Below are 20218 nucleotides of genomic sequence, written 5' to 3' on the forward strand. Positions count from 1 at the left end.
ATAGAAGATACTTGAGAGAAGGGCTCCCTAAAACATTCCCGAGTGTTTTCTTTTCTCTTTTCAGGTTGATAGAGTAGAGCTATCTATGATAGGTCGCATTGTAAGATAGAAGCACTGAGTTTGAATGGGATGTGCAGTTCTGATAGATTCTGGATGTTAAATAACATGTTCTGCCAATGTGGGTGTGATGTATGACTGATGCTGTGTAGTTTTGTCCTGGGCATGTTGCCATTGTCCTCATTTTTGCCATCTAAGCTATCAATCTACTCAATCTACTGCCAAAAGCTTTTCTCTCTTTTCATCTCACTAGTTGGCACTACTTCTATTATCAGGCATGGCATTGAGAATGTTTGGCCTTTTGTCAAACCAAGGCTATTATTGTCTCTGCCAATTCACAGGCTGAGGAACTGGAAATTCATCTCTGGTGGGTACTGGTGGTGGAATATGCTGAGGTGATGGGAAAAACCAAGGGGTGCAAAGTCTCAGAAAAGGGAGCATTTCTTGGCCTCCATGTGCCATTTCAACTCGTTCCTTAATTAAGTGTGTGTTGGATGGTAACACAAGGATTTCTCAACAGTTCAGATGAATTTTCTGATTTTTACTACAGAGTATTTATTTATTGTTTCAATGCTGATTAGAAAAAGTTCAACCAGGTGTTAGAATAGAAAGTGAATGGACTGTTGGCAGGGATTCCTTCCTGCTACTTCACAATGAGCAGCATAGGAAATATGAGAAGGGGAAGCAATGTGTTACTCAGACCAGGATCTGTTGTAAGTCTGCTACTTCCTGGTAAAGTTACGGGCAGCCTGATTTTGTAATATGAAACAAAAAAGCACAACTATGTTTGTTAACCCAGGGAGTTTGACCCGTGTCGTGGTCATTTTGCATTGTCCACCTGTGCAGGCTTGTGCTGACAAAGCTCAAAGACACTGTCCACCCAGCAATTGTTTTCTGACATGCCCTGTGCTTTTAATTGTTTTTGCAAATTTGAGTTTTAAATTTAAAAGCATTTTTTTAAAAACGTATCAAAACAGGCACGTGTTATCAATTGGTATATATAAGAGTATGAATCACGATAGATCATAGATGTGAAAGAAAACGTGGCTATGATGAGAGGATTATGTAATGTGCCTCATAAAATAATTAATTTTAGTTGGTTGGACAGAACAAAAGTCAATATTTTATAAAGTTATTTTTTGTATTCTGTTCATCTAATGTAGCTGGCTGAGACCCCAGGCTAGAGCCATGTCAAGCCCCTTCCCTTGTGGAAGTCATGGTCTTACTTCTATTTTTTAAAGAAACACAGGTTATCTGTTGCAGGCACAACCTAGATGTTGACATGAGCAAAAATACTGTTGTACAGCTCATTGACTTCTCCAAGCAGTTGAATTTTCTAGAGTTTACCTCTATCTGTTGTTATTAGTTCAAATGTTTGCATGGCACTTTTTAGCACTGGTGATTTCACAAAGCAGTTCACAAAATTTAAAAACAAATTCTATACATTTAAGCATAATAAAACCTAAACAGCCTATTACCATAGTTACATACAAATCATGAAGTAGTTTACCTTTTTTTCTGAGAGGAAGCAGTGCAGTGTACCATTGCACTTTCCATTTTATTATAGTACTAGCTGTACCCGGCACGTGTTGCTGTGGCCAACCTTCCCTCCCTCTTTCTCTCCTCCTTTCCTTCTCTCCTTCCTTCCTTCTGTTCCTCTTCCCTTCCTTCACCCCTTTCTTTCCCTTTCTCTCCTTTCTTCCTTCTCTACTTATTCTTGAACTGCAACTCCCAGCAGTCCTCCTGATTGATTGATTTATCTACTTACCTACCTACCTACCTCTATCTATTTTATCTATCTTATCTATCTGGAGGGTTTCTGGGAGTTGCAGTCCAGGAATAGGAAATTGGAAATATTGGGATGGTCTCAAATCCAAGGAGAAGAAAGTTTGCAGCTTGGAAGTAGTGCATTTGGATCATCCTCTGCTCCGAAAGGGCCTGGTCTAGGGGTTGCTGGGAGCTGTAGTCTTGGAGAGAGTGTGGATATGATATTGTGTGTTTTGTTTGAAAGGGGGAGTTGTTTTTGCACATGCGCTGTAGCTTCTTTTTGCTTTTTTGGCTTTTAAAGTCCCTTATGCTATGTTTTCCAATGTTTTTATGAGTGATGGTCACTTGTTGGTCTAATAGGTGTATTGTGTCCAAATTTGGTGTCAATTCACCCAATGGTTTTTGAGTTATGTTAATCCCATAAACCAGGGGTCCTCAAACTTTTTAAACAGAGGGCCAGGTCACAGTCCCTCAAACAGTTGGAGGGCCGGATTGTAATTTGAAAAAAACATGAATGAATTCCTATGCACACTGCACATATCTTATTTGTATTGCAAAAAACACTTAAAAACAATATAATAATTAAAATGAAGAACAATTTTAACAGATATAAACTTATTAGTATTTCAGTGGGAAGTGTGGGCCTGCTTTTGGCTGATGAGATAGGATTGTTGTTGTTGCTGCTGTGTGCTTTCAAGTCGTTTTGGATTTAGGTTGATCCTGAGCGAGGGCCAGGCAAATTACCTTGGAGGGCCGTATCCGGCCCCTGGGCCTTAGTTTGAGGACCCCTGCCATAAACTAACATTACAGTTTTATTTATATAGATTCTCTCTCAGATTCTTGAAACCTAATTCAGATTCCTCTTCTAAGTTTCCTCTGCCCTTTTGTATTACCCTTCTACCAGCCCCGCTTTATGTATGGCAAAAGGATGTTAAGCATTCTAGCTTCCCCCATTCATGTCACCTAATAACATTTTAAAGCTCTGCTGGATTGATTCAAGTCCATTTTCAAAAGTGGTGAGTGATTGGTGAATATAGGAAAGCCACAAGTCAAACACGATGAGTAACTTCTGCCCTTTGTAGTTTGTTTCCCCACACATAATATTCCAAAGAGCTCAGAGTGTGTATGCTCAGTTCAGTATAATGTTTAGTAATATATATTCTCCATGCATTTGTCTAATCTGTTGTAAAATGAAACCTAGACTAGGGCCGATCATTTCATCATGTGGCAATGGATTCCATCAGTGCTCTTACAGTCTACTGATTGTGTCAGTCAGTTAAATCAGGGCTTTCCAAAGTTATCTTAATCTCCATTCTCTTCTTTAACCGAAATAACATGCAAAAGTCGATCAAAAACAGTTACTTCATTAGCTGCTGTTTGCAAAGTTCCCACTCAATGAAAGAGAGAATAGGGATTGGACTAACTACCCATAGCTTGCTTATGGTTAAATCCCATGGTTCCTCCCTGTTGGTCTCAGTTGCCTCATAGTTACTGACCACAGTGGCTAAAGAACCACAAAATATATTTTTCTGGAAAGTAGTCAGGAACTTTACTGACTATATTAGAAAGCTCTGGACTTATATTTAGGGAAAATGCACGTCTTACTCCTCTGTTCTTTTATTGCCTAAGGCTGTCACAAAAAGGTTTTTTTAGCACTACCTTCTGTGACCTTGAGGTGGTTGCTTGAAACTCAACTGAAAGTTTACTGCAATGAGAAAATACATCTAAGTTAGGTATAATGCTGGAAGGAGATTCACATAATATTTATATGACTGAGGGACAAACAGAATTTACAAGGTTACATCACAAGATTTGCTTGGAATGTTGTGCAATGTTAGTTAAAACATACCCTATAAAATTGATAGGATTTAAAGGAGGAGGAGGAGGAGGAGGAGGAGGAGGAGGAAGAGGAAGAAGATTTTAAATCTTGCCTTTTTCTGAGTCCAGGTCTAGGTGGCTTAAAAAATTAAAAAGAGACTTTGCTTTAAAATTTGTAGTATACACAAATTTCAAATGCAATTAAACTAGCGGTATAAACAAAAGCAATGCCATTAAAAAGAGGACAATGTAGACATCACTACTGAACGTTGACCTTCTAGGAAAAGATTTCATTAGATAACCAGCAATCTAATCCCCTTCCTAGCACTGCTGCCCCCATCCAAACAAGAAAAATCTCTATTATAGTCCCATTAAGATATCTTTCATCTTGAACTGAAAACCTTACTTTGGTGATTGAGGGTGTCTTGCAAGCTTGTACATTGTCTTTGTCCTTCCTGTCTGCCTTCTTCCTTTCATTATTACCTCTAATTATAATCCTACTAGAATCAGAGTTACCCATCAGGCCAGCTGTCTGCAAGAGAACTGGAAGGAAAGAGCACTCCTTGCTCCACCTCACTCTGTTGTTATCTGGTCTGTTTGCAAATTCCAAGGTGACTTTGTCTCGTCTCCAGCTCCCTGCCAGTACTAGGCCAGCACTGTGTACCAAAGGACAGTGTCTGAGTCATTGCAGAGACTTACATCGCAGGACAGGAGAATCTGCTGATGTTTTCTAGAATTGTAGAGCTACATGTGGAATAATGTTTCACCTGATGTGATTGACAGACAACAAAGTGGATAAGCTGAGATAATGAATCTTTTAAACAAATAGAACTGCTAGCAGTAGATAGAGATGCCTCCAAAGCAGGATTTGAAAACTTGGCTTCAGGTGTATCTATAACCTTAGTTGGGAGCAACCGTAGGTAAATCTGATTTGGATGTAACCACAAATGGGCTCCATAGCCAAAGCATAATTATGGAAAGGAAGGGAGCAACTGCACATCCAAGGAGAGGAGAGGTCATTCATATTCACAGTGTGTTCTTAATTCCCAATTTGTGAATTGTGGACTTAAGAACTGTCAGACTTGAGTATGGATGTGTAAATTGCTCCATGAAATTTCTCTTATTTCCAGGTCACTTCCACAGAGGGAGGGGGCCATGCACACACACAAATGTTGGCTTGTTTTTAATATATGCATTCATTTGTGCATCCGTGTATTAATTTTTTTCAACATGTATGACTTTTTACAAGAAATTTGCCTAATGCCATGAACTTTTGTGCATATTTCTGTTAACACATTTTGTTCTCATGATTCCATGAGGTATGGCTTTTCCCAAATTGAGAACTGTGCTGTCGCACGCTGGGCCTGTACAAAAGACAGCAGACAGGGCATAAATTCTGTGTGCTCAACGGGACGCCAGGGCTGCCTCAGATTAAAGGCCTTTGGATTTCCTTAAACAGAGTCTTTAGATTGCTTAAAGGTTCAACAAAGTTCTTTATTATTGAAATCAAGGCTTTCTTAATAGTCTATTGGCTCTCTCAATCTTGTCCACAGGGGACAGGCACTATCTTCATAACTGTATTTTGACTAATAGGGAAATCCTTAACCTCTTATCTGGGCAGTGTGTCTTTGCCTCTGTTGGCGTGGAGCCCCTACACCCGGTACCAACTTCTTCTGACTGCCTCGAGTGGCCCTTACCAAACAGAGTCCTTTGTAGACTTCCAGGGGAAAAGAAGGTGTTCAAGTTTCAGTGATGGCTGGCTGAAGCGCTGTGGGACTGGATTCCCTCAGCAAAGGAGCTGTAAGGCTGTAAAGTCCTCAGCAAAAGAGCTGTGCTGAGATTGTATCTCTCTGGTCAAGCTATGGGGCTGTATCTCCCCGGACAAGCTGTAAAAGACAAAGCTTTCTACAGGAGCTCCTGGTTTTATGTCCTGTATGAAAGACTTCTCTGTGTGGACTGACCCAAAATGGCTTCTATTCCCTCCAAAACCCAAAAAGGGGGTGGGACCAGGGAACCTAATGATAATTGATAGGTCATAGATCCAATAAATGCAAATTAAGGAAAGCCATCTAACTGCAAAGGCATAGAACTTTAAAATACATGCAGTAATTAACAAACAGCAAGATAAGCTGGAGCTCCTGGTGCGGCTGCAAAATATGGGAAATTATGGATTTTGGTTGCAAAAGGATTTCAGTTTGCCTGTTACTCTAGGAGGGTAAATCAAGCAAGCTCAAGACAATCAGACTTGAACTGCACTGAACTGCTTAGGATCCTATGCTGTGGCATGGCGATAGTTTGGTGAATCACTAAGAAAACCTCTGTCCCTTTGTTCTATTTTTCCCTTTTGTATTAAAAAATTAAAGTTAATATTTGTAAGCTGCTTATCACCTTAGATGGGTCAGAAGCCTGATCCAATAAAATGTAGGGAATTTAACCATTTGTTAGCAGTTTCTCATAACATCATGCTGTATTAATGTAGTGATCTGGAAGGTGTAATGAGTACTCAGTTCCTGCTCAGATTGGGTTCAGGAAGGCATTGAACTAAAATGAAGTAGTCATAGCTTTCTTGATGAGAAATGTGGAAAGAATGCATTATTCTTATCATCATCATCATCATCATCATCATCAAATCAAATCATTTACTTCGGTCATAGACCAGCACAAGAAATAAAATCATCAACATCATCATGTGGGGATTCAAGGTGGCTAACAGTCCCACACTAGGCAAGTTGAAAAAGTGCAATACAAAAGCCAAAAAAAATAAAAATAAGTATTTGTTTATTTCTGACATTTATATCCCATCCTATCTCAACCTCCACAGAGGGACAGGGGGCAACTGACAACAAAAGCATAAATATATATCTTAGGTTAAAAACAGTATACAACATTATAAAAACATCATAAAAACAGTAAAACATTAGAACAATCACCAGAATTAAATCGCCCTCCTACACACAGTCCATTCAAGTCCATTAGAATCCATTAAACCATAGCTACCATCACATTGGTCTAGTCCACAAAAGCCTGATCACACAGCCAGGATTTCAACTCTTTCCCGAAGTTCAGGAGGGAAGGAACGGATCTGATTTCACTTGGGAGGGAACTCCATAGCCGAAGGGCTACCACAGAGAAGGCCCTGTCTCTTGTCCCCACCAACCACGATTGCGATTGTGGGGGGACAGCGAACAGGGCCTCCTTGGATGATCTTAAGGTCCTAGGTGGTTCGTAGTGGGAGATACGTTCGGATAGGTAAACTGGGCCAGAACCGTTAAGGGCTTTATAGGCCAACGCCAGCACTTTGAATTGTGCTCAAAAGCTAATAGGCAGTCAGTGGAGCTGGCATAGCAAGGGTGTAACAGTGTGGTTATTTATTAATTGTATCAGGAGCGAACCAACGGTACAGTTGTGATGTATTTGGGAAAACACAAAGTTTAAAAACTTGGCATTATATTAAATGTTCTTTGACCAGTAGCTGGCCACTTGGAGTAGCTGGCCACTTGGAGTGCCTCTGGTGTTGCTATAAGAAGGTCCTCCATTGTGCATGTAGCAGGGCTCAGGCTGCATTGTATTAAGTGGTCTGTGGTTTGCTCTTCTCCACATTCGCATGTCGTGGACTCCACTTTGTGGCCCCATTTCTTTAGGTTGGCTCTGCATCTCGTAGTGCCAGAGCGCAGTCTGTTCACTGCCCCCCAAGTTGCCCAGTCTTCTGTGTGCTCAGGAGGGAGTCTCTCATTTGGTATTAGCTATGAATTGAGGTGCTGGGTTTTAGCCTGCCACTTTTGGACTCTTGCTTGCTGTGGTGTTCCTGTGAGAATATCTGTAGATCTTAGAAAACTATTTCTTGATTTAAGGTGTTGAACAGTGTGGTAAAAACAGAATTAAAATACAATAAATACATTTAAAATGGCATTTAAAACTCATGCCCTCACAATCCCCCCAACCTGCCCAAAGCCTGCCCCTTATCCTTTCCCAAATGCCTAGAAAATATAAGAAAAAAGTATTCTTGTGTCCCTTTACCCACAATTTGACCTATCTTCAAGTGCCAATGGATCTCTACTCTTGGTTTGAAGCTGCTCTCTTGGCTTCAAATGGGCGTTTCAGGCTCCCAGAAAAAGGTGCTGGGATAAAGGGAAAATAAGATAGGTGAGGACTGATTCCACAGCATTGTGTAATGACAGTTCAAGTGATGTCAAAGTGTATTAATGCTACAATGTAAAGGCATCCTAGGTTTGCCTTCTCCTACACAGTTTGCTTATTGGACCTATAGTTGCTTTTTACCCTTGGATATACAGTATTTACCACACATACACAAGAGCTCTGTGTAGCAGGACTAAGGGAGCAGTAATACATGTCATAAAGCTGGGCTTGGGTGGGATCTAAGTATGGACTAGGACGTGGCTGAGCAAAATGACTCCATAGATGCCTAAAGGATATTCTGATAGGTAACATATTAAATTCACATTATTGGAATGTTTTACCCATCAATACTAACGGAGCTCCAGCCTTCTACTAAATATTCTATGCATAGGTAACGCCCAGTGAGTTCCATACAATTAAGACTGCAATCCTAGAAGATTTACTAGCACCGTGAAATGCCTCTCTTATTAAGGATAACATTAGATGCTCCTTGGGATTTTTTTTCTGAGTTACTAATATAAATATATGAGGAGGGAGCTGATTTTATAGAAGTCAACACCTCCATGCTAAATAAAATGAACACCACCAAATGCACGATTAAAAGGCCATCTGTTGAAAATGAACCAACATATGGCAAGTTACGTTACATTACATTTTCCCCAGCACTGTTGCTTACTCTAAATTGAGAAAAATAAAAACCTGTTGCTTAAAACTATAGTATGATAATAATAATAATAATAATAATAATAATAATAATAAATTGAGGTGCTTTTTAGTTTCTGGTCCAACAAGCCTTTTAGAATAAAGATCTTTATGTATTGTCAAAGGCTTTCATTGCTGGAATCACTGGGTTGTTGTAGGTTTTTTCGGACTATATGACTATATTCTAGAGGCATTTTCTCCTGACGTTTCGCCTGCATCTATGGCAAGCATCCTCAGAGGTAGTGAGGTCTATTGGAACTAGGAAAATTGAGTTTATAGATCTGTGGAATGATCAGGGTGAGACAAAGAACTCTTGTCTATTGGAGCTAGGTGTGAATGTTTCAACTGACCACCTTGATTAGCATTTGATGGCCTGGCAGTTGTTTGGTGTGGCTTGTTAGTGCCTGGAGGAATCTTTTGTTGAGAGGTGATTAGGTGTCCCAGATTGTTTCCTCTCTGTTGTTTTGCTGTTGAGTTCGGTAGCCAGATTTTGTTCATTTTCATGGTTTCCTCCTTTTCGTTGAAATTGTCCACATGCTTATGGATTTCAATGGCTTCTCTGTGTAGTCTGACATAGTGGTTGTGAGAGTGGTCCAGCATTTCTTCAGGAGTCTACCATATACCATGCAGCTGTGGACAAGTCTACATAGGGACCACCAAATGCAGCACCCAAACATGAATTGAGGGACATGAAAGGCACTGCAGACTACTTCAACCAGAGAAGTCAGCCATAGCAGAGCACCTGATGAACCAACCTGGACACAGCATATTATTTGAGAACACAGAAATGCTGGACCACACCAACAACCACCATGTCAGACTACACAGAGAAGCCATTGAAATTCACAGGCATGTGGACAATTTCAACAGAAAGGAGGAAACCATGAAAATGAACAAAATCTGGCTACCAGTATTTAAAAAAACTCTAAAATTACAAGAGCAAAACAACAGAGAGGAAACAATCAGGGACAGCTAATCACCTCTCAACAAAAGATTCCCCCAGGCACTAACAAGCCACACCAAAAAACAGCCAGGCCATCAAATGCTAATCAAGGTGGTCAGTTGAAACATTCACACCTATAAACAATTAAGTATATTGTGTTGAAGCCAACAATTATTCCTTGCATGCAGTTTTAATGTACATTAAGTTAGTTGTACTTAGATCCCAATGAAATCATTTGGTATGGGTTAGGCCATTTGCAACCAATCCATTCTGATTAAAAGAGGGGAAGGAAGATCTGAGAGAGATAACGGGGGTGGAAATCGCGTCAAAGGTCAAATACCTAGGAATACAACTAACCACTAGCAACGCCCAGTTAATAAAAAATAATTACGACCCTAAATGGAAACAACTAAAAGAGAAAATGAAACAGTGGCAGAAATTAGATCTATCTCTACTAGGCAAGATTGCGGTAGCAAAAATGAATGTCCTGGCGGAGGTACTGTACCTCTTTCGCATGATCCCGGTCATCAGAGGAAGAAACATAATATCAAACTGGCAAAAAGATCTTAACAGATTTGTATGGCAGAATAAAAGACCAAGAATAAGATTCAAAAATATGAGCAACGACCCCAGGAGAGGGGGGTTAGGATTACCTGACCTCCAGCTGTACTACGACGCGGCGGCTCTATCATGGACTAGAGAATGGGCGACACTTAGAAACGACAAGCTACTGACATTAGAAGGGGAAGGGATAAGCAGAGGATGGCATAGTTATCTTTGGAAGGACAAAGCATCAACGGAAAGAAATTTCAACAACCATCCACTGAGAGCATCCTTACTTAAGGTATGGAATAAGTACAAGAAAAGATGGTACACAAAAACACCAATGTGGATAGCACCGAACGAAGCAGACCAAAGAAGGGAAACATCAAAGGGAAGTTGGCTAACATACAAACAACTACTAAAGAAGACCAACCTGGGGATGGAACTCAAAACATTAGAAGAAATACAACAACTAGAACCCAAATTCTCTTGGTTCCAATACTGGCAAATTAAAGAAAATTACAAAGAAGACAGGAGAAGAGGCTTTGAAACAAAAGAAAACACATGGGACAAGGTGCTAAGAACGGAAAAGAAAACGATTAAAGGGCTATACCAACAGTTACTAGGCTGGAGTACGGAGGAAGAGCAAGTAAAGGAAGTAATGACGAATTGGGCCAGACTAATTGGAAGAACAATCACAATGCACGAATGGGAAACAATGTGGAGAAGAAAGTTAAAATACGTATATGCCACGGAAATCAAAGAGAACTGGATAAAAATGTTTTACATGTGGTACCAAACCCCGGACAAAATTGCAAAATATAGTAAAGGAAAGATCGAGGGCAACTGCTGGAGGTGCCATGGAAAAAAGGGAACATTCAAACACATGTGGTGGGAGTGCAGGAACATGAAACAATTCTGGAAGGAAGTGTACCAGAAAATAAAGGAGATACTACAAATAGACCTCGATTTCAGACCAGAATGCTTCCTCTTGGGAATGAACGAAAAAAACATGAGCAAAAATGATGAAAAGATTCTATTCTACCTCAGCACAGCTGCAAGAATAAGTGTGGCCCGAGTCTGGAAGAACAAGGAAACTGCATCTATCTGTTCATGGTTAAGCAAAGCCATGGACATCATGAACATGGATCAATTAACACAACAACTAAAGAGGAACACATCAACACAAGAAAGCACCGATTGGAGCAAATTCATTATGTATCTAGATAAAAATATAGTAAAATAAAATAGAAGAAACAAGAACGATATAATAATATAGTTAAGAAACAGATAAAGATAACAACCGACCGTAGTAACTCATAGAATGATTTAAAACTTAACTAGGAACACAAGGAAACAAACAAATCTCCGCCCGAACCACCCTGGAAGCTAGACAAGGATAAATGTTTTTTTATTATTATTATTATTATTATTTTATTCTGTATGTGCTATATATGTAATAGGTTTTGTAGTGAGGGGGAGGGTGAGGGGAGGGAATATTTGGGGGAAAGTATAATATTGTATAGGGTAGACCAATCTGTATGAGATATATGTCTGTATATGTCTGTATATGTTTTGTTTGTCTTTTATACTAAAAAACTTAATAAAAACTAAAAAAAAAAGATGATTTTGGAAGGTAGTTGAATTGGTACTTTAGTTATAGTTTCTGGCAGAATCTGTAATGCATGTATTTCTACATAAATATGAGCATAAAAACATTTGATTAGGATTTGTATATGTGTGCAGAATATGTTAAAATTATGAGTACTATTGTCTGTTCAGTTGGCTTTGCTTGGCAAATAAAAAACAATGTAAATGTAGCATGTGAAAAGACCTTTTCTTGTCTTCCCATATTACAGACATCTTTTCTATGTATAATTCAAAGCTTCTTAGCAGTACTATATATTCATGGCACTTAAGGAAAGCTTCATTGTACTCTCAGAGTTAAATGAGAATACCCACCTATGCTGTCTTCTTTTTCTCCTTAGATCATCAAAGACCAAAAATTGATGGTGATAGTTGGAGGGATGCTGCTAATAGATCTTTGCATCTTGATTTGCTGGCAAGTTGTTGATCCCTTGCAGAGAACAGTGGAGAAATACAATATGGAGGTATGTTATTGAAGTTATAATCCTTCCCCATTTGTTGTTTGAGACTGTAATGCAAAACAATGAATGAAAAATATTAGAAGTCAGGTATGGATTTTTTATTTTTTAGTGGACTGTAATGGAAAAAATATTTATGAAAAAAGAAAATTGCAATTGCAGTTTAAATATAGTCTTGCATCTCTGCTATGCTTCAGAGATTTTAGATGCAGTAATGTTGTAAACACAGGGGAGCTCTCTACTAGTGGTCTATAAGAGATGGTGTTGCAATAAATAATAGATTTTTAGACTCCATTAGCAGAATTCATGAGGAACTAATGCAAGCTAGACATAAAATAAAGACTTACAATAAAGCCATCTGTTTGAAAGATCACTGTATTCAGAGCTAAGCTTTCAGTGTTCTTGTGGATCTTTAGATATTGTAATGCCAATATCCATTATTTTCCTCAGCTGAGTTCATTTATGCACTTGGTCTGCATTAATGTCATTCCAAAAAAGGTCACCCTGGAAATGCAAAGGTCGAGGATGACAGAATTCATAGCATGCTGTTTGACTAATCAGACTTTTCAGTGGTGTGCAATACCCTTTCACAATGAAAGATTTAGGAAGCAGGAAGTACTCAAAGCAGGAGGAAAAGTCACATTGTTTAATGAAAGGGGTTCTATGTATGCAACTGTTGAATATCTAAAAGATTTGCTTCGTATGTTGTATGTTGTGTTTGCACTGTCTGTTTTTGATAAGGCCAACTGGCTAATCAATAAAAATTGTTTGTAAAAGATTTGCTTCAAGACAAAGAATGTTGTATGTATTAATCTAAAATGGAATTTCTCTTAAATACCATTTGCTTATTGGTATGTTTAGGTTTTTCTCTCGCATTTCTGTGAATGTCTGGTATTGGATAATAGAATTTGTTTTGTATCATTGCGAAATTAGTGTGAATTAGCTGTATTTGATTTAAAGGGAAAACACACACTGGAGCTGCAGCCTATGGTTAAGATCTGAGATATGTTTGCTTTGGTTTTGAGAGGTTCTAGTAATTGCTGTGGGAGACGATGGCTGTTTTGATGCTTACAAAAGGCTGTGACACAATCTAGGGATCTACATGATGTTCTCTGAATGACGTCTCAGATTGTTGACTTGAGAAACAGGCTGAGAAATGTGAAATGCCATTCCAAAGCATTTTCCCAGGGTTGATGAAGCAGTTAGATCTTTGTTATAAATTGCACTTGTCTGTACCTACCAGGTAATGCTGATTGCAATCATGTCTGTATTTTTTTTTAATTCAGGGATAGCCAACTACTTTTTTCTTATTGGTCAATTCCTGGAGAACAAAACCAACAGAAATAACATCTAGTGTAACACAATTTCCTCCCTTGTTGTACTGTAAAAGCTGAATTACAGAGCCTATGAAAGGCTGCATACTTGGAAATACCTCTATCAGAGGTTCTCTGTGTTAGCAGAGGTAGTCTTGATGTAAGCTATCTAGGTGTTGAACCCAATTTCTGCATGGCTGGGGGTTGGACTGGATGGCCCATGTGGTCTCTTCCAACTCTATGATTCAATGATTCTGTGCTTGGTTAGCTTCTGCAAAACCTGGGGAGACAATATAAAAGGCTGATGTTCAAAGCAAGAGTAGTGATAATGTAGCCAAGAACTACACCTGCCGGGGGGGTGGGGGAAGCGGGGGCATAATTTTTACATTATATTCTTCCCAAAGTTACCTTTATGACAATGTTTCTTCTGTTCTTTAGGTAATGGATTGATTATTTTAACACTGTTGTTTTGGGCAGTTGTCTTGATTTATTTAATTGTTATCCTTGATATCTCAGTGGATTTTACAGTTTGCGTTTATACATTTGTTGACTTAAAAGTTTTATGATAGAAAGGCAGTATTTAAACATGACTATATAAGAATAGGAAATAAATAAGAAGTGTATCTTTTAGGAAAATGAAAACTTCTCACACAGCAGTGACGTAGACATTGCCTCATGAGAGTGCAGAAGGATCGCTCTTATTTATGCTGTTGATCAATGTAGTGAAAGTAATGTCTGAACAGTCCCAAGTCAGTTAAGAACATTTGCAGGCCCAAATTACACATATCGGTGGCAATGCAGTAAGGACCTTTGAAATTTGCATAGATAGCCCTTTCCTACATTTAGCTACATGATGATGTCATTGCGGGCAGACGAGGTTAGCAGAGAGCAAAAGCATGAGAAAGTGATAGAAATAAGGAGACATTTTTGCAAGAGAGCCTTCAAAAATAATAATAAGCAAACGAGTCTTTTTTAACCACCAAAAATAAATATGAAAAACTAGCTGTCTTTTTTGTCTAGCAATATGTGGTTCTGAAGACAATATCCCAGCATTATTCAAACTGATTTTAATCATTTTAGACCCCTTTATAGATGCTGATACTACATGCTAATATAAAGTCTGTTTAAAAATTCAGAATGATTCTCCTTCTTTAATCTTTTCTGCACTTAATACTTGCCTCCCAGCTGCTGTTTTATCCTCCCATTTCCAGTGTTTCTCTTTTCACCTTGCTTTGCTTTGACAGCATACGCATTTGTGTATCTGTTTGTGTTCTTACAACTTTCTTTCTACATGCATAAGATGCTTTTTTTGGAGAGTGGAAGCATATGTTATTAGCATACTTGGGTTTTTTTAAGCCTTTGTAGTTATATATCAATTCTGTCTTAATCTCTTGTAAATATAAGTTAGTGATTTGATCCTGTAATACACTTTGGATACATAGAATGGACTGATCATTTTGAAGCTTAAGCTATTCTGAATCTCCTCAGTGCCTACCTGGAAAACCTCATGGGAAATCCTAAATTTTGTGTTCCATTATAGAAAATGCACAAGATATAAACAAATGAATAAATAATACCTTCACTGATTTAGGGCTTGCTTTGTGTTTTCGAATACATTCCCCATAATCCTTTAGTATTATGGCTTCAGGCGGAAACTTCTGTGAACTGTAATACAAAGCACCTAAAGCAGTAGTCTTAACCTGTGGGTCCCCAGATGTTTTGGTTGTCAACTCTCAGAAATCCTAACAGCTGGTAAACTGGCTGGAATTTCTGGGAGTTGAAGTCCAAAACATCTGGGGATCCACAGGTTGAGAACCACTGACCTAATGGATCACATGTTCTCTTCTCCCAATTTGAGAATGTATCTAGATGCAGTTTGCGGGCTCTCCTGGACTTCGCGCTGATGCTTGAAGCACAGGTGTTGGCAGTGGCTGGGAGAGCATCAAAACCCGTGTGCCAACTGCGACCATACCTCGTGAAGTCTGACTTTACCATAGTGGTCCATGCTTTAGTTACCTCTAGACTGGATTACTGCAATGCACTCTATGTGGGGCTACCCTTGAAGACAGCCCGGAAATTACAACTTGTCCAACAATTGGCAGCCAGATTAATAACTGGGGCAATTTACAGGGAGTGGTCTACCCCCGTTTAAGGAGCTCCATTGGCTGCTGTTCATTTTCTGGTCCCAATTCAAGGTGCTGGTTCTGACCTATAAAGCCCTAAACGGTTTGGGACCTGCTTACCTTCATGATCATATCTCTCTCCATGAACCAGCCCAAACTCTTCGATCTTCAGGGGAGGCCCTCCTTTCACCCTTACCAATTTCTCAGACTCGCCTTGTGGGTACAAGGGAGAGAGCCCTCTCCTCTGTGGCCCCCCGACTCTGGAACTCATTACCTGGAGAGATTAGGAAACCCCCTACCTTAGAAACCTTTAAAAAGAATCTCAAGACCTGGCTCTGCCATTGCGCTTTTGGAGACTATTTACATATTCTTAACCTATTGTTCCCCTCAAAGTCTTTGTCCTAGGAGTACACCCCCCCCCCCATGTATGAAGGTCAGTCTATCACCCTGTCTCTCTACGAGTTTTCACTCACAAATAATTCTGCTCCTTTATCTCGCCCTGAGTTTTTAAATCATTTTATGTACATGCGGCCCGCTCACTGTCATTATGTTTGGTTTACTGCTTTCTTTTGTTTATTTTAGTCATATGTTCTGTATTTTTCTGTGATGTTGTTTATTTTATTGTAATTTGTTGTATGGGCTTGGCCTCATGTAAGCTGCCCCGAGTCCCCGTAGGGGAGATGGTGGCGGAGTATAAATAAAGTTTATTATTATTATTAATTATGGAAGAACTCAGAAAAGGCCTTGAAGTCATGATGAGATCCTTAAGATACTTCAATTGTTATGTTGCTGTTTTTTTGCAACAGATTTATTCATTTGAAAATATATGGGCCTTGCCTTCTCAAAATCTTGGTAACTGGGAAAGCCACATACTGTATTGTCCACACTTTCTGTAGGTTCTGCTTGAACCAAATAGAGGCAGGCAAGCAGAAACAATCTGTTATTCAGTGCATACCAAAACTAATCTATGGTAGTACCATTTACTTTTTATGAAACTGTGCTTTTGTCATAATCTTTTAAACTGTATAGCATTTTACAATCACGTATTTTTATTTCATTATTCATCTTTCCTTTTCTTTTAGAATTATCCAAGATGGGCGTATAACTACTAAAATACATACATTTAAAACTAATCCTCTAATGCTGATTGACAAATTGATAGTGATTATTTATAGAACACTTACAATAGTTAGATCCCATGCATAAATCAGAAGAAAGGCACATAGCCTTCCTTCTGGGCTACATAAAAACTGTGGACACACAAGGGAAAGTCTGGAGAGATAGAAGACAGATCAGCACAACAAGGCTAGAGTGAAGAATCCCATTCAAGCCAGATTGATATTCCTTTGTCATTGTTCTTGCTTGGGGCAAGCGTACATGTATTTGAAAGTGTTTCAGCCATAGATGGACCTGTGGTGCATCATCCTTCCAACAGCTGCATTTCCCACAACTTGCATGTTGTTGTTTTAAATTGTACATGGGGACTTGATAGGGACACTAGGGAGCAAGATATGGTAATTAATGGTGAAAGGTTGGTGTTCTGAGCTATTCCCCCTCTCATTCTTTTGAAGTATTCCTGGTTTAGCTACATGGATTTTAAGGTCAGGAGGGACCATTGAAATAATCAGTTCTGATGTGTTGCATAACATTCAGAAATTTAATTTCCTTTACTTATTACCGTATCAAGGCCACTTAATCATACTTTTATAAGAGATATCTTTTTAAAGGCCAGTTACTCAGAATGATCTGGGATTCTTCCCAAGCTGGATTTCGTATTCATACAGATAATGGTACCTTCAGTATACTGGGATTCATAAAAAGAAATTCGTCTACCCACCTTAAGTCTGTCTGTTCTATGTACATGTCCACTGAACCCAGTTTGATTTAACTTCTTCCTAATAAGCTTTCTAAAAATTCCAGGAGGCACTTGATGGGCATAATCCAGCATGAGTCCCAAATAGAGTAGACCCATTGAAGCCAATGAGCTGATAACATGTCTTAATCTTTCAAGTGATCCTACTCTACATTGAGCTCACATTGGATTTAGCATCCTATGGGACATTCTCTGGAACCAAATTTCAGTAGAGTTGAGGAATGAATGTTTACATGATGCGCTCCATGTAAAATATGCTTTACATTTGTCTGCTAAGGAAAAGTTTATATGTTGGTGGAAGGTTTCATTTTGCTTTTTTCAGTTGTGTATCACCACCATCATTATCATCATTGATTTATGTAGCCCATCACTGTAGATGATTAAGTAGATCCATCTTCATCTGCTGTCTTAGTGGCATTGTTTATATTATATATTATAGTGCTATAATAGTGCTTCATCATCAATTGAAATACACTACAAGATTCATTTGCATTTTCTTGTTTGATTCTTAAATTTGTGCTTCAAATGCAAACTAGTCCTGAAATACTGTGTCCAGTTCTGGACACCACAATTTGAGGGAGATGTTGACAAGCAGGAATGTATGCAGAGGAGGACAACTAAAATGATCAAGGGTCTGGAGAACAAGCCCTAGGAGGAGGAGCTTAAAGAGCTGGCCATGTTTAGCCTGCAGAAGAGAATGCTGAGCGGAGACATGATGGTCATGTATAAATATGTGAGGTGAAGTCATAGGGAGGATGGAGCAGGCTTCTTCTCTGCTGCCCTGGAGACTAGGACAAGGAACAATAGCTTCAAACTACAAGAAAGGAGATTGTGTTGTTGGGCTTGGCCTCATGTAAGCCGCTCCGAGTCCCTTGGGGAGATGTGGCGGGATATAAATAAATATTATTATTATTATTATTATTATTATTATTATTATTCCACCCAAACATTAGGAAGAACTTCCTGTGAGAGCTGTTCAGCAGTGGAACTCTCTGCCCCGGTCTGTGGTGATGGTTCCATCTTTGGAGGCTTTTAAACAGTGACTGGATGCTTTGAATGTGATTTTCCTGCTTCTTGGCAGGAAGTTGGACTAGATGGCCCATGAGGTCTCTTCCAACTCAATTATTCTAGTTCCTTTTACTGAGTAGAGACCATCCAAGGCTTCAGCTACAGACTTCTAGTATCACACAATGTGAGGCATTGAAATTAAGTCTTCTGTTTGCTTTGTTTACATTCCTTAGATAAATCTGCCTCTTTTCTTTGGATACCTAAACAGCATTCTCAAGTTACTGCTAGTGCCAGAAATATTGAGACTAAAAGAAAATTACATGGAGGGGCAGCATTATTGTTTTAGGGAGTAATGGCTTTATTTTTTGCCCCTCCCATTGCTAAATTGTTGAATCCCGAAGCCACTAGTTTACTATCTAAAACACAATGGATGTTGGAGAATATGTTAAAAACCAGACTACAGTCGGTATTTTCAGTGATTCTGTGCATCTCTCCCAATCTGTGCTGCAGTACTGAAAAAAATGAGTCCTCTTGAAATACCAATGAATTAATCTGACCACATGATCATAAGCGTTGCCAGATTTTACTTGCAAAGAATAGATTTTCAGGCATCAAAATCAGACACAAAATATTTGCCCTGTGTAGGAAACACATATTGTTTTAGAAAATGGTCATTTATAGTTTGAGAGATTCCCCAGGATATTTTTATTAATGACTACATGAGACCTCAGTTATGAATTATAGATAGCTGTTTTAGGAATAGCTCATTCTGTGCTCCAATTTGTATTGCTCATCCTCACCAGAGTTCCAGTTAACTGGCTCTTCAGAGAGAGGAAACACTGCCGTCATCCTGTTTAGCCCTTGGCTCTTTTGTTCCAATTTGTTGCTTTCGTACCAAGTTAATCTATGTGCAGCTAAATGCAGATATCAGAACTTTGCAAGCCAGGGCACTTCCGCAATGACCAGTACTGAAGATATGAAGCATCCTCCTTACACTAAATCAGGCCATGGGTTCATGTAATTCAGTTCTGTCCACTCAGACTGGCAGTAAACCACCATTATCTTCAAAAAATATTCATATCAAGAATGCTTCTGAATACTTTTTTGTCAATGACTGAAGCAGAGATCTTTCTGTATAGGTCTGATGCTGAGCAACTGACATTCTTAAAATTAAAACAATAATATCTTGACTGATATTCCTTATGATTACACTGTAGAAATGATATATTTCTTCTATCTGAGGTATTGACCAGGTTAAGGGATTAGACCTTCTCAGGTAATGGGTAATGGGACATCGACCCATGAGAAATTCAGCCAGTTCCTGTTTATATTACTTCAAGGAGCAGCTGACAACTTTTTGGGATCAATATGCATTTCAGTATTGTATTGTAATGAATATCTTTGTCTGAAATATTACCTAATACTTTATGGGAGAAGGCTATGTTTTCTATATTACCATTTTGTTTAATAATGCATTTTATTTATTACTGGCCTTTCCCTATGGTCAAATGGAAACAAGTAAGATCATATTATTCGGATGTTATTCTGTCCAAAAATATTTACCCTTTGTGTCTAAAATAATATCCCCTATTATTCTAAAAAGCAGTGGTATTCCCCATAGTAACCTACGGATGTGAGAGCTGGACCATAGGGAAGGCTGAGCAAAGGAAGATAGATGCCTTTGAACTGTGGTATTGAAGGAAAGTTCTGAGAGTGCCTTGGACCGCGAGAAGATCCAACCAGTCCATACTTCAGGAAATAAAGCCCGACTCCTCATTGGAGGGAAGGATAGTAGAGGCAAAGATGAAGTACTTTGGCCACATCATGAG

The 20218-nt window shown here is 39.0% G+C and overlaps 1 protein-coding gene across 2 annotated transcripts in view; it reads left to right on the plus strand.

The window, feature by feature from the left end:
• Window positions 1–20218, plus strand: part of GABBR2 (gamma-aminobutyric acid type B receptor subunit 2) — a 418186-nt gene that overhangs the window by 269730 nt on the left and 128238 nt on the right. For both annotated transcript variants that reach the window (XM_060774637.2, XM_060774638.2), the window contains exon 13: window positions 11956–12078. In XM_060774637.2, the coding sequence (XP_060630620.2) occupies window positions 11956–12078 (123 nt within the window). The remainder of the gene's footprint in view (window positions 1–11955; window positions 12079–20218) is intronic.

This window comes from Anolis sagrei, chromosome 4, assembly GCF_037176765.1.
Source record: "Anolis sagrei isolate rAnoSag1 chromosome 4, rAnoSag1.mat, whole genome shotgun sequence".
NCBI classification, from domain to species: Eukaryota; Metazoa; Chordata; class Lepidosauria; order Squamata; family Dactyloidae; genus Anolis; species Anolis sagrei.